This window comes from Oncorhynchus mykiss, chromosome 6 (genome assembly GCF_013265735.2).
Source record: "Oncorhynchus mykiss isolate Arlee chromosome 6, USDA_OmykA_1.1, whole genome shotgun sequence".
Classification (NCBI taxonomy): Eukaryota; Metazoa; Chordata; class Actinopteri; order Salmoniformes; family Salmonidae; genus Oncorhynchus; species Oncorhynchus mykiss.
In genome coordinates, this window is record NC_048570.1 from 22,958,325 (window position 1) to 22,982,455 (window position 24,131).

General features: G+C 43.4%; 2 protein-coding genes across 4 annotated transcripts in view; both read left to right on the plus strand.

Moving 5' to 3' along the window:
* The window catches only part of LOC110525522, a 500,086-nt gene that overhangs the window by 125,995 nt on the left and 349,960 nt on the right, over positions 1-24,131 (plus strand). The gene's annotated exons all lie outside the window — the stretch shown is intronic.
* LOC110525525 (sarcoplasmic/endoplasmic reticulum calcium ATPase 2) overlaps positions 2,561-24,131 on the plus strand; it is a 31,301-nt gene continuing 9,730 nt past the window's right edge. For 2 of the 3 annotated variants that reach the window (XM_036979654.1, XM_036979655.1), the window contains exons 1-8: positions 2,561-3,083; positions 7,339-7,356; positions 7,562-7,644; positions 9,777-9,881; positions 11,062-11,200; positions 19,946-20,026; positions 20,706-20,791; positions 21,136-21,600. In XM_036979654.1, the coding sequence (XP_036835549.1) occupies positions 2,966-3,083; positions 7,339-7,356; positions 7,562-7,644; positions 9,777-9,881; positions 11,062-11,200; positions 19,946-20,026; positions 20,706-20,791; positions 21,136-21,600 (1,095 nt within the window). In that variant the 5' untranslated portion in view covers positions 2,561-2,965. The remainder of the gene's footprint in view (positions 3,084-7,338; positions 7,357-7,561; positions 7,645-9,776; positions 9,882-11,061; positions 11,201-19,945; positions 20,027-20,705; positions 20,792-21,135; positions 21,601-24,131) is intronic. The other variant, XM_036979656.1, reaches the window with a different exon arrangement.

Below are 24,131 nucleotides of genomic sequence, written 5' to 3' on the forward strand. Positions count from 1 at the left end.
CGGGAGGTTTAAAAAATACTTAGCAGTCACCAAAGTTCCGGAGCATGTATTTAATACGATATTTAAAGTTTATTGATATTTGGTTGTATTTCTGTCTGAATAGTCACAGCCTTCTAAAGGGGATGGAAAACAATCAATGATAAATCAAACTGACCGGTCATCCTTAGAATAAATCTCCTATTCACAAATCAATCATTCTGAATACCTGTCTATAAATGCTGATGTGAGTAAGGGGACTTGTCACTTGCCGTACCCAAGTCTTAGCTTTGACTATATCTTGGGGACTTGAAGGGGGCACCCATGGTAATTTCAGCCCCCCTCTCCTTCCTTCCTCTGGGTATAGCATATACACTATAAATATAAAAGTATGTGGACGCCCCTTCAAATTAGTGGATTCTGATATTTCAGTCACACCTGTTGTTGACCGGTGTATAAAATCGAGCACACAGCCATGCAATCTCCATGAACAAAAAATGCCAGTAGAATGGCCTTTCTGAAGAGCTCCGTGACTTTCACCGCTGTTATTGTGAAGGACAACAATGGCTCAGCCACGAATTGGTAGGCCACACAAGCTCACAGAACGGGAACGCTGAAGCACGTAACGTGTAAAAATCGTCTGTCCTCGGTTGCAACACTCACTACCGAGTTCCAAACTGCCTCTGGAAACAACGTCAGCACAAGAACTGTTCGTCCTGAGCTTCATGAAATGGGTTTCCATGGCTGAGTAGCCACACACAAGCCTAACATCACAATGTGCAATGCCACGTGTCGGCTGGAGTGGTGTAAAGCTCGTCGCCATTGGACTCTGGAGTAGTGGGATAGCATTCTCTGGAGTGATGAATCACGCTTCACCATCTGGTAGTCCGACGGACAAATCTGGGTTTGGCTACCTGCCCCAATGAATAGTGATAACTGTAAAGTTAAGTGGAGGAGTAATAATGGTCTGGAGCTGTTTTTCATGGTTCGGTTTGGGCCCCTTTGTTCCAGTGAAGGGAAATATTAATGCTACAGCATACAATTACATACTAGACGATTTTGTGCTTCCAACTTTGTGGCAACAGTTTGGGGAAGGCCGTTTCCTGTTTCAGCATAACAATGCCCCCATGCACAAAGCGAGGTCCATACAGAAATGGTTTGTCGAGATCTGTGTGGAAGACGACAGGTAGCCTAGTGGTTAGAGCGTTGGGCCAGTAACCGACAGGTTGCTAGATCGAATCCCTGAGCTGACAAGGTACAAATCTGTTGTTCTACTCCTGAACAACAACATCATCATTGTAAATAAGAATTTGTTCTTAACTGACTTGACTTGTTAAATAAATAAAAACCTTGACTAGCCTGCACAGAGCTCTGACCTCAACTCCATCAAGCACCTTTGGGATGAATTGGAAGGTTGACTGTGAGCCAAACTGACTAATGCTCTTATGGCTTAATGGAAGAACATTTTCAACATCTAGTGGAAAGCTTTCCCAGAAGAGTGGAGGCTGTTGTAGCAGCAAAGAGGGGACCAACTCCATATGCCCATGATTTTAGAATGAGATGTTCGACAAGCAGGTGTCCACATACTTTGTCATGTAGTGTAACTCAATATACTGCAGACTGTCCTGACAGCCACAGTTAATGGTCCCTCCCTGTGCCAGATGGATCGCTTGTGAATTCCAGAAGGCAGCTTGACTCGGAACTGGTTGGGATAGAATTATAACTGAACAACAGGATCGGCCTTGTCCCACTGGAGGCTTCATTTAGAAGTGTCAACAGATGAAACAAGCCAGTCCTGTTACAAGAATTACCCCTAATAAACACAGTGGGGGTGTCATCTTAACCTTGTGCCCTTCGCTGACATAGTTCAAGCCATCATAGTAGTTTGCCTGTGATTGCTTTGCATCACTTGGTTTGACAAAGAAATGCTGCCTTTGTTCACATCAAATTATGATTTCAAGTGAGGTCAGGTGAGGTGAGTGCATTCAAATATATGCATGCTGCTAGAGTCCAGTCACTCTCATTGTTGTTGATCATACTAATGTACGTAAATAATGGCTGTGGCTAGGTATGCAAACTCAGTGTGGATCACAATCTATACTGGTACATAGACTTTCCATAGACAATATCCAGCCTGGTCAGTATCCCATGTCAAAGTATCTTGATATAGTTCACAGTAAATAGTCAATGGCTTTTTATTTAGCTAATTTAACAATTCAGAGCAAACTCTGGCACTGGAGAGCATGCAGGCTTATAATAACAGCCCTATGACTCAGCTAATTATGGCCCAGACTAAATCCCATGCTACATTTTATTTTAACATGGTCTGTTAATGATGCACTGGAATAAAAGCTTGAAGGTCGACACCTCTGGACCTTGAGTTGGAGAACCCTGAACTAGGGCCTACTGATCCTGGGAAAGGGAAATGCATCAACCAGATTTTCTGCATCATATTCAGATTACTACAGAGTATTGTTGTTTGGCTGTGTTTGTCACTGACTGCTAATATTAAACTCTTGGTAAAGCCTTACTTTTGAGAACATTTCCGGACTACTTCCGTCCAATGAGAGTAGTCCACATACTGAACATGCAAGGGGCAGTGTTGAGGCACTTTTGAACAAAACAGATGAGCACTACAGTGTGTTACCACTGAAGCTGAGAGGGTAGACCAACGCAAACCGAGGGTAGCGCAAGGATTGGACTGGGTGAATGCAGCTCTCAACAGTGGCGATTGCGGCATTATTTTCCACCATTTTTGGGGAGATAAGAGGACACCCAAAGTAACGTGAACATTCGTCGAAGGGTCATGTTTCGTTCCAATTAGCTCGTTCATAAGGCTAACAATTTACTATTCGTGTCATCAAGCAGTTATCTGAATGCATATTTCATAGTTGGCAAGCTGTATTTTTTTTCTTCTGAAAGTGTTGACTTTTAAAGAGACTGAGGCGGCTGAGTAACGTTAAACGAAATAAGGAGCCGATAGTCCACCATGGATAACGCTCACACAAAGAGTGTTGAAGAAGTTTATAGCGATTTTTCTGTCAACGAAAGCACAGGACTTGGTTTGGACCAGGTGAAACGTCAGAAGGAGAAATGGGGCTCGAACGGTACGTGATCCTCTAGCTACACTTTTACTACTGGTACCGGTATTTAAGCTAACTATATTTCACTAGATCAGGGTTTCCCAAACTCGGTGCTTGGCACTCCCCCGGTACACGTTTTGGTTTTTGTCCAAGCACTACACAGTTTGATTCAAATAATTTAAGTTTGGGTTTTCAAGACAACTGGGGGGAAAATGAGGTCAAATTATGACGTCGGTGATCTTCAGGTCTGAAAGTTGGAGCTCTAGAAAGAGGCCCGAGTTCCCGACTTGGAATTCTGTTGGATAACCGTTCAACACGAATTTTCCCAGATGGAGCTCGTTCTTTTCCCGAGTTCCCACTGGTCTGAGATTTCCCAGTTCAGTTATTTTGAACGCGTGATTAGCTAAACGTCAGCACACACTCAGCTTGGTAATTGGTTGACGTCATTGTAGACTACCTTGTGGGTTTCAATCCTACATTTACACATTTTACTGAACGAAGTAGTTACACGGGGTAATTGTTCATTTTCAAGGGTGTTTAAACCAGGCAGCAAGACCGCTGCGCTGACCTGTGCATTTGGTCAGGATAGCCGCCCGCACAGGCCCATGAAGCTAGCTATAACGATGCTCGCAGACTGGCTGGCTAACTATCGTTAGCTAAAACGAAAGCTGGTTTATAGGATCCTGTGGTCTGTCGTTTTTCTAGATGGTTATTTAGTATTATTCTGCCGGCACCACAAATTATGACGTCATGTGTGTATTGTAATGAGGAAACCTTCAGAATAAAAGTCCGTATTGCAATGTGGGTAATTCATTCAAAAATAATTAGCATTTTAGTCAATGGCAACTTTTTTTTATTTTGCTGCTTTTTTTTTACACCAATAATGAAGAAGTAATATGTTGACACTTTGGGCTATAGAGAACTTTTCTACCTGTCTCAACTAAAGTGTATTGGAAAATGCTCGGTAGGATCTTAACTAACCAAATATATGTAATTTTTGAGGGGAATGTGCCATACATATCCAGAAGCACTTCGTTCTCCACCCCATCCATAGCTGAGACCTGTTTTCTCTCTACAAGCCAATATGTACCCCATGTAAAGTCTATTACAGTGCATTATGATGGAGGTGGAGAACAAAGTGCTGCTGGATATGTATGACACAGTCCCCCTCCAAAACTACACACATTTGGTTAGTAAAGACCCTACTGAGTATTTTTCATCCCAGTGTATTTGAAACAGGTAGTAATGTTTTTTTTTCTCTCTCCACATCCCAATAAGTATCCCATATAGAGTGTTTTGCATTGCAGTAAATGGAGTTGGTGGAGTAATTATACCTGTTGCCCAGCATGAGACCAATTAAGGTTTTTCAGGCTCTATTGAGTAATTCCAATAACATGTGTTTTATTAAGTGCATTTCTTAAAATGTAGCCAACACAATGGCTTTCAATGTAGTACAATTTTATTTGTTACACGCGCCGAATACAACGGGTGTAGACTTTACCGTGAAATGCTTACTTACGAGCCCTTTCCCAACAATACCGAGTTTTTGTAAAAGGAATTTTAACACAAAATAACGAAGCTATATACAAGGGGTACGAGGTAATTGAGATGATATGTACATGTATGTAGGGGTAAAAGTGACTAAGCACTGAGGATGGATAATAAACAGCAGCGTATGTGAAAGTGTGTGTGGGGGTAGAAGCTGTCCAGAAGGCTTGGCACTCTGTTATAGCTTGCTGTGTGGTAGCCAGGAGAACAGTCTATGACTTGGGTGACTGGGGTCTTTGACAATTTCTAGAGCCTTCCTCTGACACCGCCTGGTATAGAGGTCCTGGATGGCATGGAGCTCGGCCCCAGTGATGTACTGGGCCGTACGTATTATCCTCTATAATGTCTTGCGGTCAGATGCCAAACAGTTGCCATACCAAGTGGTGATGCAGCCAGTCAAGATGCTCTCAGTAATGCAGCTGTAGAACTTTTTGATGTGCGGACCCATGACAAATCTTTTCAGTCCCCTGAGGTGAGAGCGGTGTTGTCGTGCCCTCTTCACGACTGTGTTGGTGTGTTTGGGCAATAATAGGTCCTTAGGGACGTGAACACAGAGGAACTTTCGACCCACTCCACCACAGCCCTGTCGATGTGAATGAGGGCGTGCTCGGCCCTCGGTTTTCTGTAGTCCACATACCTTTAATTTGTGTAAACTTTAGAAATAAAAGTTATTTATTTTTACGGTTCCTGAACAATTGTGCTATTTTGTATTTTTTTGTTGTTGCTGATCTTAACTAAAAAAAAATTAACATGAGCAAAAAGAGCTTTTGGACATCAGAACAGTGATCACTAATCTCGATTTGGATGAGGATTTGTACTTCAATGAGTCGGCGGCGAAGGACATACTGCTCATCCCAGACCAGGCCCAAATCACAGACACTCGTAAAAGGACGAAGCAGCGTTCTAGAGGTTGACATGCGGGATACCTGACGAGACTACGTCGGCGAGTGGATAAACCGCTTCTACCCTCCGTTGTATTGGCGAACGTGCAGTCACTGGAGAATAAACTGGGCAAGCTCCATAAAGACTATCCTATCAATGTGAGCTGAAGAACTGTAATATCATGTGTTCTCAGGACATGGAAAATATAAATTTAGTAGTTTTTTTCCACAGACGACGCAATCTCTACTGCACTCCGCACTGCCCTTTCCCACCTGGACTTCCTGACCCCAGGTGGTGAGGGTAGGCGGCAACAACATCCGCCACGCTGACCCTCAACGCAGGGGCCGCTTAGGGATGCGTGCTTAGTCCCTTACTGTACTCCCTGGCCGGGCACAACCGATGGCATGACGGTGGTAGGCCTGATCACCGACGATAATGAGACCGCATATAGGGAGGAGGTCAGAGATATACACAAGATTATAAGTTTTAAGTTCCTCGGCATGCACATCACAGACAAACTGAATTGGTCCACTCACACAGACAGCATTGTGAAGAAGGCGCAGCAGCGCCTCTTCAACCTCAGGAGGCTGAAGAAATTCGGCTTGTCACCAAAAGCACTCACAAACTTCTACAGATGCACAATCGAGAGCATCCTGGCGGGCTGTATCACCGCCTGGTACGGCAACTGCTCCGCCCTCAACCGTAAGGCTCTCCAGAGGGTAGTGAGGTCTGCACAACGCATCACCGGGGGCAAACTACCTGCCCTCCAGGACACCTACACCACCCGATGTTACAGGAAGGCCATAAAGATCATCAAGGACATCAACCACCCGAGCCACTGCCTGTTCACCCCGCTATCATCCAGAAGGCGAGGTCAGTACAGGTGCATCAAAGCTGGGACCAAGAGACTGAAAAACAGCTTCTATCTCAAGGCCATCAGACTGTTAAACAGCCACCACTAACATTGAGTGGCTGCTGCCAACACACTGACACTGACTCAACTCCAGCCATTTTAATAATGGGAAATTATGTAAATATATCACTAGCCACTTTAAACAATGCTACCTTATATCATGTTACTTACCCTACATTATTCATCTCATATGCATACGTATATACTGTACTCTATATCAGACTGTATCCTTATGTAATACATGTATCACTAGCCACTTTAACTATGCCACTTTGTTTACATACTCATCTCATATGTATATACTGTACTCGATACCATCTACTGTATCTTGCCTATGCTGCTCTGTACCATCACTCATTCATATATCCTTATGTACATATTCTTTATCCCCTTACACTGTGTATAAGACAGTAGTTTTGGAATTGTTAGTTAGATTACTTGTTGGTTATTACTGCATTGTCGGAACTAGAAGCACAAGCATTTCGCTACACTCGCATTAACATCTGCTAACCATGTGTATGTGACAAATAAAAATTTGATATATTGGATGTCTGACAACTTTCAAGGTGACCTCTGAGAAGATGGGTTAAAAAGAATCCCTACACCACCATGAATTCAAACATTGAGTGGGCAATGTTCTTACCCTCTATGCTTTTGCTACCGTTAATGACTCAGCCAAACTCAAGGCTGTGGTTTCACGCAGTGAATGCAATTAAATGAAGTCCCTGTTTTTCAAATTCCTGGTGGCAATCTAAACCAGGACATAGGGGGTTAGTGGGAGTCATTGGGGTCGGTGGTAGTCAAAGCCGAGGTGGAGATCAACAAATTGCAATGCCATGTCATGATTGATTGTCAAAATGTAAGAACGTTACTAAACCATTTTCCCTAATGGTGTGTTCTCTTTTCCCTGATGCACTTTGGATTGGACCATCTCAGAGCTACCTGCTGAAGAAGGTAACACTTGTTAAAAATAGTTGGTTGTAAAAATTAAACCTAATTCTGATATTTTCTCCAATTATTTGCAAAAGAGCTGATCTGATTGGTCAAAAGACCAATTTAGTGAAAAGATATCCAGAATGAGCTGCCTGTGTAAACGCAGCCTATGTGATGCATCATTTTTTTCTTGATTTCATGTCATTTAACACCTTTCATTCTACAGGGAAGTCTCTATGGGAGCTTGTTGTTGAACAGTTTGAAGATTTACTTGTAAGAATTCTTCTGCTGGCAGCTTGTATATCTTTTGTAAGTATATCACCTGGACAATTCATTTTTCTTCTTCCTGAGATGGGGTTGAGGGCACACTAAATTTGATACTGCTGCTGCTTGCCATGGGTCAGTTTCCCCCCTTTTAATAGGCTAGCCCTTGATATCAATCAACCAACATTTTACATTAGACAAGATTGATGTTTGTATTAGAAGCATGTCACTCTGGGGAATTTAGTCACAGTATTCTTGCTGTCACCGTAAAGGTTTAAATTAATATACTTTTGAATGCATTTGATTGCTTTGATTTATTATGTAGCTGTGTCAATCCTCTGATAAGCAAACACCTAAATCATCTGATCTTATGCTTGCTGTCTGGAGTTGCTGAAAAAAGCTAATGAGTGGGCTGTCTAATGGAAAGGGAAAGTTTGTTTGGCCTCTTGGCATGAGGTGTGGACAGCAAGTGCAAATGTCTTCTGTTTTTATGCCTCTGCTGAGGTTACATTCATAGATCAGGTGGCTAAACAGCTGAGAAGGCTAGCTACACATCTGAGGAATGGTGACAACAGCAGTTGCTTGAATCGAGTTGCTATCACCATGTGTCTAACAAGACATTTGAGTCGTCTTTAGCGTAATCACTTCTATCAGGGTTCTCACTGGTAGTTTGCCTTTCGCCTCGTGGTTTGACATTTAACGTTACATCGTTATTGGTAGTAAGTTGCCTATACACAAGCTAAATGGTTTGGTGGAAATGTAACTGACAGCATGCAGTGATCTAGCCTAAATTCCATAGTCCTACAGCATTATCAGTGTACTGCTACATCTGTTTACTATTCATGTTCTTAGGTAGTGGACAGATGGATGTTTTTCCATTGGAAAATATCATGTCAGATACCATGCACATTGATTTGAGGAGATGTGGTCCTTTTGAGGCCAATATGGAGGGTTCAAGAGCTGGAATCTATCATCCCTGGTGTGTGTGTGTGTGTTATAGAGGAGCTGGTATGTAGTGTGCCCAGCCGTGCGATATGAAGGTGTCAGTGGCTGCTGTCCGGGGGACAGGGCACCACTGAAGACCAAATTTGGGCTCTTACCTTCAGTGGGAGGGCACACGCCAGATGAATGCACCACGCCCCTCACTCCCATACTTTTGGTCGGTGGTCAGATCTGATTGTGGGAGTAATAGGCTAATAGAAAGTGAAATAAACGGGTGTAGCAGGTTGTTCATGATGGTGTCTGTGTTATGCAGCTTTGTCTCGTTGAGGTGAATTCGTGTGCTCTTATTCTCAGCAGTTAAGAGGGACATTATTCAAATGAGTCCCACTCCCAGAAGAGTGTTTTTATCTCCTGTTTGTGAGAGAGGAGGAGTGCTGAGTTGGAGAAGAGCTTTACTAAATGCACAATGTGTGGGTTGTGATTGATTACAGAAGCAGTGGTCCTCCTGGTAACTGGTTTAATGTTTGTGGGGGGTTGGTTTGAGGTGGTAAGATGGTTGTCTGTTGGTTTCAACTGCTCATATTTGATATGCATACTGTGTATGATACTGAGGGCCATTGATTAATTTAGCCAAATGTACTGTTATGTGAGGTGCTGACACTGATACAGCATTACAAATCCAGTCCATCTTTTATAAACTTTGTATCCTTACTATATTTTCTGTGTTTGATTGACAGTTTTGTAGTGCAAATGCAATGTATGTGCAAAATTTACCATAAACCTCAATTAAATCTGGCAGCATGATTTAATTAAATTCTGGTTCAATAATCACCTCCTTATATTGCACATTGTTGAAGAAAAGTTTCAAATTAAATCATGTTGCCAGATTAAAATGAGGTTAATGGTTAATTTTGCACTTATTAGCCCAAAGCTTTTGCATTTAAAAAAAAGAAATGTGACTGCCACTGCTAAGTTAATTAGTCATTTCAGATTGTGTACTTCTACCATGTTTGGGTCCATTGGCAGGCATGGATGAAGTTTGTCTGTTTTTTTTAACAGCTATGCTTTCTCCAGGACATTTAGCACAACCTTATTTCACAACATACTTCAATCATAGCTTTCTTAACATGATTATTTCAATTCATAGTTGTAAGTATCCAGGGGGGAATAATGTTGGTACGTGCTCCTGTACTATGTGCAATAATGGATCATCTCGTTGTCTTGTTTACCGTTAGGTCTTGGCCTTATTCGAGGATGGAGAAGAAACAATCACAGCCTTTGTGGAGCCTTTTGTAATCTTACTCATTCTTATAGCCAATGCCATAGTGGGTGTGTGGCAGGTGAGCAACTTACATTACATCATTTTGACCTCTTTTACAGTATCTTGAATGTCCGTGTGGAGCTGCAATGACAAGTATTTAAAAACTCTTGTTTTGCTTGTATGCTGCTAGCTAGTGACTATAGGCAAAACAGGCCACCATTCATAAGTTACAGGTAGGAGTATCCACAAATCTCATACATTATGCTTGCTGGTCACATGCCCGCTTAACTCTTATTAATGTCATGCTTTTCAATAGAAAGTAAATGGGCAGAGGAAGGAAGTGGGTCATTGACAACATTTGCGACAGTTTAGATGAGACCAAAGTGACAACCCCCCTCGCCCAGCCTTGACATGTCTGTTGCTTTGTTGATGTTTATACACAATGGTCTCTTAGCCATTCTCTAATCCATATTTGCAGTTTTTGCAAAGAGAACTCAGCCTGTAGCAACACAAAAAGGCCAAATGCTCCCTTAGGATTTATTCATTCAGTCTAAACTCATGCATATTTCTGGCCTGCGTGATTTCGTCCAGGAGAACTAGGCTACATTTCCTCAGCTGTCTGTCAACATAGATGGCATGTTTGTGAGCAAATGACCTTGAACATTTGAATCCAATCCATAAAGCATTTATGCGCAGCCAAAGAATGAGCATAAAATATTGTCAATCACTCTGTTTCAAACAACAAGTTCATAGTTGTCTTTCTTACTCAGTTTTGATGCCCAATTTCTAGTGTCAGTTAGAATGTCTGTCACACTGGTTGACTTTGCCTACCCTGTCAGGCAGCTCCTAGGAGGAATTTCCAAACCACTGTGTGCCATGGAGTAGACTCTAACATCTGTCCCTGTAGCCCTAAATTACCATGCTCAATAGGCTCTTTATTAACTTATATCAATCAATAAAATGTCATTCATAAATCCCTTTTCACATAAACTGTTTTCACTAAGTGCTCTACAGATTCCCAGCCTAAAACTCCAAAGAGCAAGCAATGCAGAAGCACTTATATGTTGAAGCTGGCCAGGAAATGTGGACTTTAGAACCAAGCATTCTATTCCTTTAAAGAAGTCCCACATCTGCAGTTTGTGGGATGGTGAAAAGTCAAATAGGCTTATTTGATTTGAATTGGCTTCTAAAATGATTTCAGATCATATATTTCGGTATGTAATATGTAACCAAACAGTCAACGTTTCTAATCTACACAGGAACGCAACGCTGAGGATGCCATTGAAGCCCTTAAAGAGTACGAGCCTGAGATGGGCAAGGTCTACCGCCAGGACAGGAAGACCGTTCAGAGGATCAAGGCCAAAGAAATCGTGCCTGGAGACATCGTGGAGGTTGCTGGTAAGTTGGCCCTGTCTTTCTCAGTGCTGTAGGATGCATTAAACCCACATCATTTTTGGTGATTCAGTAATTTGGCTTATGAATAACCATTATTTAAGATTGAAGCAAAAACAGTTCTTAGTCTTCGTTAGGAAAAAAAGGACACTCCTTCTCATCTATTTTCACTTAAACCAGCATAGTTTGACTCCTCACTCGGGTACATTTTATTTTTAACTGGACTCGTGAATCCAGGCATGGTTAGGCTTTCATTTTAACAGAGAAATCTAATTTAAATTGCCCTCTCCCCCAGTCCCACTGCAGAGGTGACACCCTACATGAGAGGTGTATTTTGGGATGTTTCTATTAACCCATTGTCCCAAAGGACTAGGCACTAGTGGTGCTAAGGATCTCTCGAAACACATGCGCATGTTTCCTAGGGTGCTAAACTCACGAAGGTACACGGCACACCACCTTGACGAGGCTCCCATTGTGTTCAACCATAGCGCCATGCTAGCACATTCCCATTGGAGCCGGTAAACTGAACCTCGGCGTGGCTCATCTCTCACGTTTCCTCAATGCAGCTCATGAAAGAGCCTGGTATGACTTACCCAAAGTCGGTGACTTTAGCAGCGAGAGAGGCGTTTCTGGTTGATTTTCAGAGGAATTGTGTCCTGAAAAGCATGTGGCTGCAGTACAGCAGGGGATGGACATAGATGTAGTCAACTGATGTGCAGTAAAATAGTGGAGTCCTTGAAGCGCTAATGTTATCATGATACTTGGTTTAACCCTAAGCCACTGAGGTGATACTGGGTTTTTCTGTGCATAGTGGTGGGTTTTATTTTTAGCCTGTCTAGATTCTGGAATCCTGGTGTATTTATAGCAGGCAGTGACGGTAGTTCCTTTCTGGGGGAAAGTGTTGCCGTGTATGACGTGGGACTCCAAGCAGGACTCCAAACTCACCTTGAGAAGGGCACCGGCAGCACAGTGCATTTGCTGCTTGCTCGTTTCTATGAAACCTATTGTTTTAGAGTGACGGAACATTTGGTTTGGGGGTTCATGTTTAACAATACCTTCATGATGGTATGTTTATCAAAGTGGATCCTGGATGTATTAGTGTTCTGTATATTTGCCTTTATTTGTTGCACAGAAATCCTTGGCTGGTCCTTGCTGTGTAAAAATATGATTGAGTATAGGTGTCATTAGTTGTGTAGAGTGAAGGTCGCTTTCGGTTTTGCTGTATGTTTACTCAGGAAAATGGCTAACGGCTCGGAAACCAGACTCTTCAAGGGAACAGTTGGCAAAGCAGATATTGTCAGAGTGATGCATTGTGGAGGCTGTCAGGTGGAGATTGAGAATGTCACCTAAACTTAGAGAGCACATTGGGGAAATCCTGCAGAGCCTTTTCAGATTGGTTTCTGTGAGGCTCCTTTCTGAATGTTTGCCCAAATCCCCAGTGTGAACCCCTGCCATGCAGGAAGGCTGGTCATGACGCAGATGCCAGGTTACTGCTGAGGCAGAGGACGCAGGCTGCGCTGACTGGCTGAGCTGTGAGCAGAATACTAAACGGGCCAATCTCTGGCCCTGCCTGTCAGGGTACCACTGTGTGCCCTGACACAGCCAGCCTCCCGCTCCACTTGTCAATGTGTTTATTACACATAACTAGTAGTCATCAACATAATGTGTCTATAGCCAGAGGTGTTGCAGTTCCACAGGACTGAGGAGAGTCTGGTCTGGTCCCTGGCTGGTGCATGTTCAGTACAGTAAGGGCCCAGATACTGATGGGACAAGTCTGTGTGGGGGGGGGGGGGGGGGGGGGGGGTCTCAGCTGCTTCTATTGTTTGGACAGCAAGATGACCTTGTAGGGAAGTCTGTGTCAATGGTGGATTGCGATCTCACCCCCGCCCACCTCCAAGCCCAACACACAGAGACCCTACCCATCACCACTCTCCATGGCCTGGGATTCCAGACACTCAGCATGGCATTTTGTGTGGCCTGCTGTGGGCTCTTTTGGCAAGTGTCTGGTCCAACCAGGTATTTGCTGTCCCCAGCTTGTCTGCAGGTGGCACAATGGCTGTCTGGGACTTAGATGAATAAGGTGGAGGGATCTGTATGTTACTGCATCAGAATCCCCTTTTCAAGTTCAATCTGCTGTTCATTTAGCCCTGGGCCCGGTTTCCCGATAGCGATGTAACTTCGGGAGTGTTTTAACAATGCACCTTTCCTACAAGGGCTGAAGATGTAACATGCATTTCCATAAACACCCCGTAGAGAGAGTGTTTAATAAGTGAGTCATTGGAGCATGTAGCTACTGATAGGATCGAAAGATCAGATCAGCTTTCTCCATTCAAATCTTACCTTAGCATTAGAATTGTGCCACAACACTGATGACGAATCAGCTCCTAGAGATATTATCACCTATGGCTTCAAATATTGAGGTGGCTTATTCTAATGCTTAGCCTATAATAATGCACTAAATCAAGATTTGACACAATTTTGCACGCATGTTACGCATCATGAAATGTATTGAGGCAATTTTTATACAGTAGCCTACAATTAGCAAAATAGAGCTCAATTGATTGAACATGAAATGTATGTCAATATTATTTAAATATATAGTGTCTGCAAAGTAATATATTTTCTCACCCATCTACACACAATACCCCATAATGACAGTGAAAATGTGTTTTTCAAAATAAAAATGCAAATGTATTAAAAAATTACATTTGCATACAGTGGGGCAAAAAGGTATTTAGTCAGCCACCAATTGTGCATGTTCTCCCACTTAAAAAGATGAGGCCTGTCATTTTCATCTTAGGTACACTTCAACTATGACAGAAAATCAGAAAAAAAAATCCAGAAAATCACATTGTAGGATTTTTAATGAATTTATTTGCAAATTATGGTGGAAAATAAGTATTTGGTCAATAACAAAAGTTTATCTCAATACTTTGTTATATACCCTTTGTTGGCAATGACAGAGGTCAAAAGTTTTCTGTAAGTCTTCACAAGGTTTTCACACACTGTTGCTAGTATTTTGGCCCATTCCTCCATGCAGATCTCATCTAGAGCAGTGATGTTTTGGGGCTGTTGCTGGGCAACACGGACTTTCAACTCCCTCCCAAGATTTTCTATGGGGTTGAGATCTGGAGACTGGCTAGGCCACTCCAGGACCTTGAAATGCTTCTTATGAAGCCACTCCTTTGTTGCCCGGGCGGTGTGTTTGGGATCATTGTCATGCTGAAAGACCCAGCCACGTTTCATCTTCAATGCCCTTGCTGATGGAAGGAGGTTTTCACTCAAAATCTCACGATGCATGGCCCCATTCATTTTTTCCTTTACACGGATCAGTCTTCCTGGTCCCTTTGCAGAAAAACAGCCCCAAAGCATGATGTTTCCACCCCCATGCTTCACAGTAGGTATGGTGTTCTTTAGATGCAACTCAGCATTCTTTGTCCTCCAAATACGACAAGTTGAGTTTTTACCAAAAAGTTATATTTTGGTTTCATCTGACCATATGACATTCTCCCAATCTTCTTCTGGATCATCCAAATGCTCTCTAGCAAACTTCAGACGGGCCTGGACATATATGTCTTCCATTTCCTAATAATTGCTCCCACAGTTGATTTATTCAGACCAAGCTGCTTACCTATTGCAGATTCAGTCTTCCCAGCCTGGTGCAGGTCTACAATTTTGTTTCTGGTGTCATTGGACAGCTCTTTGGTCTTGGCCATAGTGGAGTTTGGAGTGTGACTGTTTGAGGTTGTGGACAGGTGTCTTTTATACTGATAACAAGTTCAAACAGGTGCCATTAATACAGGTAACGAGTGGAGTACAGAGGAGCCTCTTAAAGAAGAAGTTACAGGTCTGTGAGAGCCAGAAATCTTGCTTGTTTGTAGGTGACCAAATACTTATTTTCCACCATAATTTGCAAATAAATTCATAAAAAATCCTACAATGTGATTTTCTGGATTTTTTTTCTCTCATTTTGTCGGTCATAGTTGAAGTGTACCTATGATGAAAATTACAGGCCTCTCTCACCTTTTTAAGTGGGATAACTTGCACAATTGGTGGCTGACTAAATACTTTTTTGCCCCACTAAGTGTTCACAGCCCTGAGTCAATACATGTTAGAATCCCCTTCGGCAGCGATTACAGCTGTGAGTCTTTCTGGGTAAGTCTCTAAGAGCTTTGCACACCTGGATTGTACAATATTTGCACATAAATAATTATTCAAGCTGTCAAGTTGGTTGTTGATCATTGCTAGACATAGATTTTCAAGCAGATTTAAGTTACAACTGTAACTCGGCCACTCAGGAACACGTTGAGGCTTCATTGTCTTCTTGGAAAGCAACTCCAATGTAGATTTGGCCTTGTGTTTTAGGTTTTTGTCCAACTAAAAGGTTAATTTGGTCTGTTTTGAAAGCAGACTGAACCAGGTTTTTCTCTAGGATTTTGCCTTGCTTAGCTCTATGCGGTTTCTTTTTATCCTAAACTCCCTAGTCCTTGCCGATGACAAGCATACTTATAATGATGCAGCGACCACTTTGCTTGAAAATATGAAGTGTTACTCAGTGATGTGTTGGATTTGCCCCAAGTATAACGGTTTATATTCAGGACATAAAGTTAATTTCTTTGTCACATTTTTGCAGTTTTACTTTAGTGTTTTATTGCAAACAGGATGCATGTTTTGTAATATTTGTATTCTGTACAGGCTTCCTTTTCACTCTGTCATTTAGGTTAGTATTGTGGAGTAACTACAATGTTGGTCCATCCTCAGTTTTCTCCTATCACAGCCATTAAACTCTAAATGTTTTAAAGTCACCATTGGCCTCTGAGCGATTTCCTTCTTCTCTGGCAACTGAGTTAGGAAAGATGCCCGTATCTTTGTAGTGACTGGGTGTATTCATACACCATCCAAAGTGTAATTAATAACTTCACCATGCTCAAAGGGATATTCAATGTCTTATTTTATTTACCATCTACCAATAGCTGCCCTTTGTGAGTCATTAAAACCTCCCTGGACTTTGTGGTTGAATCCCTTTCAAATTCACTGCTTAACTGAGGGACCTTAAAGATAATTATGAGTGGGATACAGAGAGTCTACCAAATTGTATTTATATGGTTTTTACAAACCATTCAAATAAAAGTACTTGTTTTGGACAACAACAAAAAAACACAGATTATTTTAAATACTAGATACTCAAATACACATGTATTTGAACCCAGGTCTGGTATCAACCAACAGTTATTAAGCCACTGCAATCTGAATGTTGTTTTTACATTGTCCTCGCGTTCAAGTGGCAGCTAATCCTGAGGCATGTCCTGCATTGACCGCTGAGAATCTGCGCTATGCTGTCTGGTTCTAGAATTGGTGGTAAAGGGGAAGACATGCTGGTCTGACCCTGGAGAGACTGTTAAGCGGAGCCACTAACAAGGAAGAGGCTGACCTCAAGACAACGGGAAACATTAGTACCCTTCAGAGTTTCTTCTTTCAGAATACATTACTGTGGTCATACTGTAGCATTGTACACAGCTTCTCATGGCCACATGTGGAACAGTGCATTAGAATATTAAGAAGACTGCTGTGTGGAGAGGGAAGGCGGGACGAGTTATCAACACCCCTTTCATTAAGCTAAGTAGAGGGTTTATTTACAACCTTTTCATGGTGTTAATGGCAACAGAACGCACTGGGACCGGACATCCAGAGAGGTCTTTAGCGATCCATTTCAATGTCTGAATAAAAATATTTTTCTAGTGTATGATGTGTCCCAGCATATAGAGGCCATAGAGAGTTTGAAGGCATGTTGACCCCTGACCTCTGCTCTTCCTTCCTATCTCCCAGCAGAACGCTGTTAGTCGGGCAGCATCTGGTCTACATCTCACACAGCATAGGCCGCTGGTCTTAATCTAGGTGTCACGTGGCTCCGTCGCAGTGTCCTGTTGCCACCGCAACCAAACCTGGCCCAGGACAGGACATGGTGGTCTGTTTGTAGTGTACTGTACTGTCCTACACACAGCCCTGTTCTGTTGGTTATGAGAGGAGACTGGAGATCTCAGTACACCCACTGAAAACAGGAAGTAGAGATTAAAGCCAGACACATGGTTGTTACTCCAACTAGCTTTAGGCTAGTGTTCATGGTCTCACATGCTCTTTTTTTCCTTTTCTAATTTTCTCTGATTCAACAAGTTCTTTGGCCTTTAGAATTTTTAGTGTACTGTACACTTGGTTAGTGGTGAACGCTTTCTAGACAAGAACAGCTGGTTAAGAGCACCTGAAGAGTTCTAGGACATAGTTAGCCGTCAAGTGCTTCTAAAATAGCCTAATCAGAATGAGCTATTTAAACCTTTTGTTGTAGCTGCCATAAGCACCTGCACCCTCTAGGATTGTCCACAGAGAAACCTGCTGTGTCATGCAGTCATACACAGCAGGGCCTGTGTCAGTCTGTCAGCGAAAGCAGTTTTTCTGTCTTCCTGGTGTGGCAGCCTTGCTTGGACCCACTCCACAGTTGTAAAGAAGGGCACCCCTGGAAGTCATGTCTGGCACTGGTTCACAGACTCTTGTGTCTGTGCTGCTTGTTGCTACGCGGCCTGTCTCAATCTCCTCGGCGTGGAGAATCACTTGTTGGCAAGCCTTGGGGTGAAAAGGTGTTCATGTTTGAGGAGACTTTTGGCCTGATACCAAGTAGGATGTTGACTTAAAGGGATAGCTGATGTATTCACACACACTTCATCCAGAGCAGGCCTGCAGACCTGGCTAACTGCACCAGGACAATCTTACGTGTTTTGTACCCCCATAAGGAAATCAAGTGTTATTGTAATTGGCTTTACTCCCTGTAGTCACCAGCGTTTCTTAAAACATTTGAATGTGTCTTGGCTCAGGAAGTGTTGCACAACCCTAAGGATGTGGCCGTTATGGGGGGAAACCTTTGACTGTGGTCATGTTTTCTTTCAGTTCAGCTTGGCGTCAGATTGTATTTTGAAACTCCTCCCAAATGTGTTATCTTTCTTTGGCCTGTAGATAATATTCTGTAACTGTTTGCCTTTGTCTGAATAGCTTTCAAGTGAGCCTGATGATAATTTGATGTTGCAGCCCATCCAAGGCCAATCCATTGCATACTTCCCTCTGTGAGTTAGGTCTCCTGACCTTTTCAGAAGTGAAACGCATTGTTCCACATTTAGACAGTTGAAAGATGCCATTGAGCTCTATACAATTATTTCTGAGAAAAGCGGTCTGTCTGTCTGTCTCTCTCTCCATGATTGGCCCATGTCCACTGATGGTCCAGAACTCCTGGCACCAGTGTCAGCATTAATACGGCCTGACACACACACACCCAACTGCTCGCATTCTCTCTCTTTCTCTCTCTCTGAGCCAAGGCCTTGTTGGTGTTGAGGCTTGTGTGTCTAGCTTTAATGTGTGACAGCTTAGGGACACCCGCTTGTTAATTTGAAGGTTTGAAAACAAGGCGTTTGAGGTTAAAGCGTGTACTGTGTGCTAAGCGCCACTCCTGTTGCGTCAATGAGTTTTGGAAAATGGGGCTCCATGTCTGAGTGACAGCAGCTGGTATTATCTCCTCCACCTCTTCCTGTGCAGTGGGGAGGACAGGAAAATAGCTGGCATTTAAACCAATCAATCAAATATTTTATAAAGCCTTTTTACATCAGCAGTTGTCACAAAGTGCTGAAACAGATACCCAGCCTAAAACCCCAAGAAGCAAGTAGTGCAGAAGCACAGTGGCTTGGAAAAACTCCCTAGAAAGGCAGGAACCTAGAGGAACCAGGCTCTGATGGGTAGCCAGTCCTCTTCTGGCTGTGCCAGGTGGAGATTAGAACAATACATGGCCATTAAGGCCAGATCGTTTGGACAGCTCATTGGGGGAACATATTTAAATAGTTTTCCCATTTTTGGCTGTGCGTATTGTTCATCCCATGCTATTTTTCTCTCCTCTCAAGGGCACAGGGGGATCGGATTAGTTTACTGTCTGTTCAGTCCTGAAAAAGGAATCCTGACGTTCATGAACATGTTTCTCTTCCCTGGCTTCCACCAGGCTCCCTCAATCACCAATACTCACTGTGTGTCTTGAAAAGAAAGGGCATGATTGAAGGACATTGAATACATTTTAATACCATGTTAAGTCTCCAGGTCTGTGAGAGCCAATATGTGTGTTTTTCTGTAGAACTGTGCCCTGCGGCGTTTATGTACTAATAGGTTGCAGAATCAGGTCGCCACAATTCAGATGTGGCCCAAATTGTCTGTCTCCTTTGGGAAGGGCCTTTTTATGGCTCACCGGTCCTCTGTTTCCTCATGCTGCTCTGGCTCTCCTCTCTCCGCTACAATAGAAGCCCAGTACTCTGCCTCTGTGTGGCACAGCAACCAACCCTGAAATTAGCTATAGTCTGTCAGTTAACACTGATGCTGAATAAATGACTTCTCTATTTCAGAGAACGGCTGGGTGGTCTTCAATAATCTAAGCACTCTGCAGGATCTGTATTTTTTTATAATGTTCTGCTTTTAATATTGGCTTCGACTTGAATATGACTTTGCACATCCACAACCAGTTTACTTGTCTTGAGACCTGTAACTGTATAGTATCTGCTGTGTGCTGCTACAATGACTCGACGTAATGGGCAGAAGTTATGGAGGTCATGTGAATTATCTGTCTAGTTTTCCCTGCTTGCAAAATGTGCAATGCAACATTGTTCGTCTATGATGTTTTTTTAATCTGTGTGCCTCTAATTCTGTCTTTATGTCTGGTTTCCCCTTCGCTAGTTGGAGACAAGGTTCCTGCAGACATCCGTCTTACATCCATCAAATCTACAACCCTGAGAGTAGACCAGTCCATCCTGACAGGTAAGACACACGGCTGTTTGCTGCACTGTGTTTTTCTATACCGAACAAACTTAGGCTACTCTACATCTCTAGTTGAAATAGACAAACTGTCTTACTCAAAAAGCATAACAAAACTCTCTCTTCCTGTGTAATGACATTGTATGCTAATTTCAGGTGTTCTACAGCTGTCTTTGCTGACAGTATGAGCTCCTCAGAGCCTGCAAGCATACTGTATGACTCACTTTTAATTGTCGTCTGCCACATGTTTATTTGCCTTCATTCCACATAGGCAAACTTGAACTGTTTATTCCTCCTCCAGAGCCAAGTTATTCCAAACTTCATTTGATTGGAGAGTCATGTCCCTAACACATCACCTCCATAGACTGGTAATATTGTAATACGTGAGGAATGTAGGAGTCAGTTCAAACCCAACTGCTCAGCCCCACCTCAAAACAAAAGTTTGTTTTACTTTAGCTTATCAAAATAAGGCTTCTTAATAATTGAATATCATGACACCGTTCACCGTTCACCGAGTTCACCTCCTCTGAGTCTAGAGCCAGGGTTTCCACTTGATCCACATTATGATCAGAGGCTGTGCCCTGCACCATGCGCACCAAGAGTTTTTCCCCGAGGCTTTAGACACAGCCAAAGGGATATCAGTGTGATACGTGACCTGAGCTGCTCTCTGCTGTGATTCCAGGTGAGTCGGTCTCTGTCATCAAGCACACGGACCCAGTGCCTGACCCTCGAGCTGTCAACCAGGACAAGAAGAACATGCTCTTCTCCGTAAGCAACACTCTTCTCTCTTCACTCCTTACTGCTCCTTGTAGCGGCTGTGTGATGATTGAACTCTCCAACATCAGCTCGTAGTTTGAGATTCTCCTTCAGTCACTTGTTTCAGTCAAGTTCAATGGAGTTGAAGAACATGCTTGATGCAGGTATCCCTTAACTTTCCTAAACATCATTAACAAATTATGCCAGCATCACTCAATATCAAAAATGTACTTAAAAATACAGACCCTGCTATTTTATTTTGGTTTGTAAATATAGTTAGAATATTCTAACTATATAGTCTGCTCTCAAGCGTGTGTGATTTGTGTGGCCATAACGTTCCACCTTTGTGTTTTCAGGGAACCAACATCTCGTCTGGCAAGGCTATTGGTGTGGTGGTGGCCACGGGCGTGAACACTGAGATTGGTAAGATCCGTGATGAGATGGCAGCCACTGAGCAGGAGAAGACCCCCCTGCAGCAGAAACTGGATGAGTTCGGGGAGCAGCTGTCCAAGGTCATCTCCCTGATCTGCATCGCTGTGTGGATGATCAACATCGGCCACTTCAACGACCCCGTCCACGGAGGCTCCTGGATCCGCGGCGCCGTCTACTACTTCAAGATCGCTGTGGCCCTGGCCGTGGCCGCCATCCCCGAGGGTCTGCCTGCTGTCATCACCACCTGCCTGGCCTTGGGCACCCGCCGCATGGCCAAGAAGAACGCCATCGTCCGCAGCCTGCCCTCTGTGGAGACCCTGGGCTGCACCTCTGTCATCTGCTCCGATAAGACCGGCACCCTCACCACCAACCAGATGTCTGTCTGCAGGGTGAGTCTGGTTGGTTGTTTTACATGCTGACTGGACAGGGAAGTCTGCCTCTGTTGCGTTACCTTGCTGTGATACTGTTTCAGAGTATGTGTATGTGTGCAGAAGGTTCTTTTGTAGTGGAGAATCAAGAGTGAGATGTGTTACAAAGAGGTGTTGAGGCAGCGATGCGCTGCGGCTTTGATAGACAGTCAGCCATTAGGTGTTCATCCGCGGTGCTCTTGCATAACTGACCTTGCGTCACTGCTCTGCGGAGCATCCAGTCCCTCCCACTTTCTGAGTGGCACCCCAACACACCTACAGCTCTTTCCCTTTCCCAGAGCAGAGAGACATTTCATTATTCATGAGCATGTTTATTCTCTTTTTGGTGAATATGCACAGATCTTTGGAACTGCTGACTCCACTCCTTTAAACTTTGACCTGTTTCATTATTTAGTAGGCCTATGTCTATCAAATGTTTTTGGATGAGAGGTTCTTTATTTGGTAGCGGCCATTTATTTCCCATAATACATTTCGTTTGAACTAGCATTCCATGGGTCTGGTCTGTTTTAATGTATGTCCCTCTGTAGTCACTTCCTTTCACCTCTGGTGCAGACTCAAATTATTAGGGGAAATGGGATGTCTAGTTAGTTGCGCAACTAAACTGAAATTTGTCTTCTGATTTTTAACCCAACCCTTCTGAATCAGAGAGGTGTGGGGGGCTGCCTTGAAGAGAAACTTCAGGATTTTGACAATGAGGCTTTTTTAAAATCTTCTTCCCTGGAGTCTGAAGTCGTGGATACCATTTTTATGTCTCCGTGTCCAGCATGAAGTTAGAGTTAGCTCAATGGCTGGACGTTTATGGGTATCTGGTAGCACAGGGCTCTCCAACCCTGGTCCTAGAGAGCTTCCATCCTGTAGGTTTTCACTCCAACCCTAATCTATCACACCTGACTCTAATAATTAGCTGGTTGATAAACTGAATCGGGTTAGTTACAACTGGGGTTGGACCTACAGGATGGTAGCACTCCAGGAGCAGGGTTGGAGAGCCCTGTGCTAGCGGATACCCATAGACGTCCAGCCATTGCGCTAACGTACGTTAGCATTGGATCACGAAACTACAACTTCCTTCATACTGGATGCATAACATAAAAATGGTATCATGAGTTCATCTGACATCTGAAATAAATGTCCTCGTTACCAAAATCCCGAAGTATCCCTTTAATCGACGTCCATGTCATCGGCGCTCAGGGAGCAGTTGTTGTTAGGAGGCATGATGCCATAATACACTAGTAAATTATACCATATCCTACTGTACCTATCTCATTGTTTCCATGAAGTGATGATGACATTTGTTTAAGTAACACATGTTTTAGGCTGTGACGAGTTCTCCACATTGCTTTCACCTATCCCAGTATTTTGAGAATGGGATCTCTGGTGTAGAGACTAGGAGCTGAAAGAGAACCATGCCTTTTTCAGGTTACTACCCAGTGTCCACCAAACAACCCCCATCTCCCATTTCATCTGTCAGTGATGCTTGGAAAATCTTCCACAAAATAGTTTGTGTTGAATTCACGACTTAAGCCTAATGTATTCGGCGAGAGGATGTAATGCTATTTTCTAATCATCTGACGTCAGCAGGGCTCTCTGAAGTGTGGCCTCCAGCTGGAAAAGAACATGAATGATTACCATCACTCTTACTTCATCCTTTCTCTCTGACTGAGACTGCTGGCGTGTTTCAGCTGACTGGCTGTTGTGACGTGGTATTAGTTTGCACGTGCCTACTACTAGGCTTGGACCAGTCCAGTTCTTCCTGTGGGAAAAGGCCCAGCCCTCCAGGCTTCAGTGCACTCTTCACTTTATGCTGGCTCCCTGACACTATTTACTTATGGACTAAACCAAACAAGCACTGCTCACTGCTAGACTCCTGCCTTAGCCCCCACACAGCCATAGGGCATCTAAATCCCTCCAGCCCAGAGAGTATAGTTGTGAGAGCTGATCTACAGCTATTATGTGGTGTTTGCTGCCATCTACAGTGTAAGTTAAATAACGGCCTCTAATGTAATGTTGTAACCATACATCTCTTATGACTGAAAATAACTTCTAGACATCAGGACTGCGATTACTCACCACGGACGAGCAGAATCCTCTTTTTCCTTTCACGACTCTGACGAGCCCGACGCAAAGGATATGCTGCTTCCTCGGAAACAGGCCCTGATCCACGTGAAGAGGAGGCTGAGAAAGAGGGGTCGAAGGTGCGCCTGCCTTCTGAGAATTCGCAGGCAATCAAATAAACCCCCACTTCCCTCCATTCTGCTAGCAAACGTGCAATCTTTGGACAATAAAATCAATGAGTTACACAGAAGATTGAACTACCAACGGGACATTAAAAACAAACATCTTATGTTTCACGGAGTAGTGGCTGAATGACGACGACAACATCAACATACAGCTGGCTGGTTATATGATGTAACAGCAGGATAGAACAGCGGCGTCGGGTAAGACGAGGGGCGGCGGTCTATGTATTTTGTAAACAACAGCTGGTGCACGATATC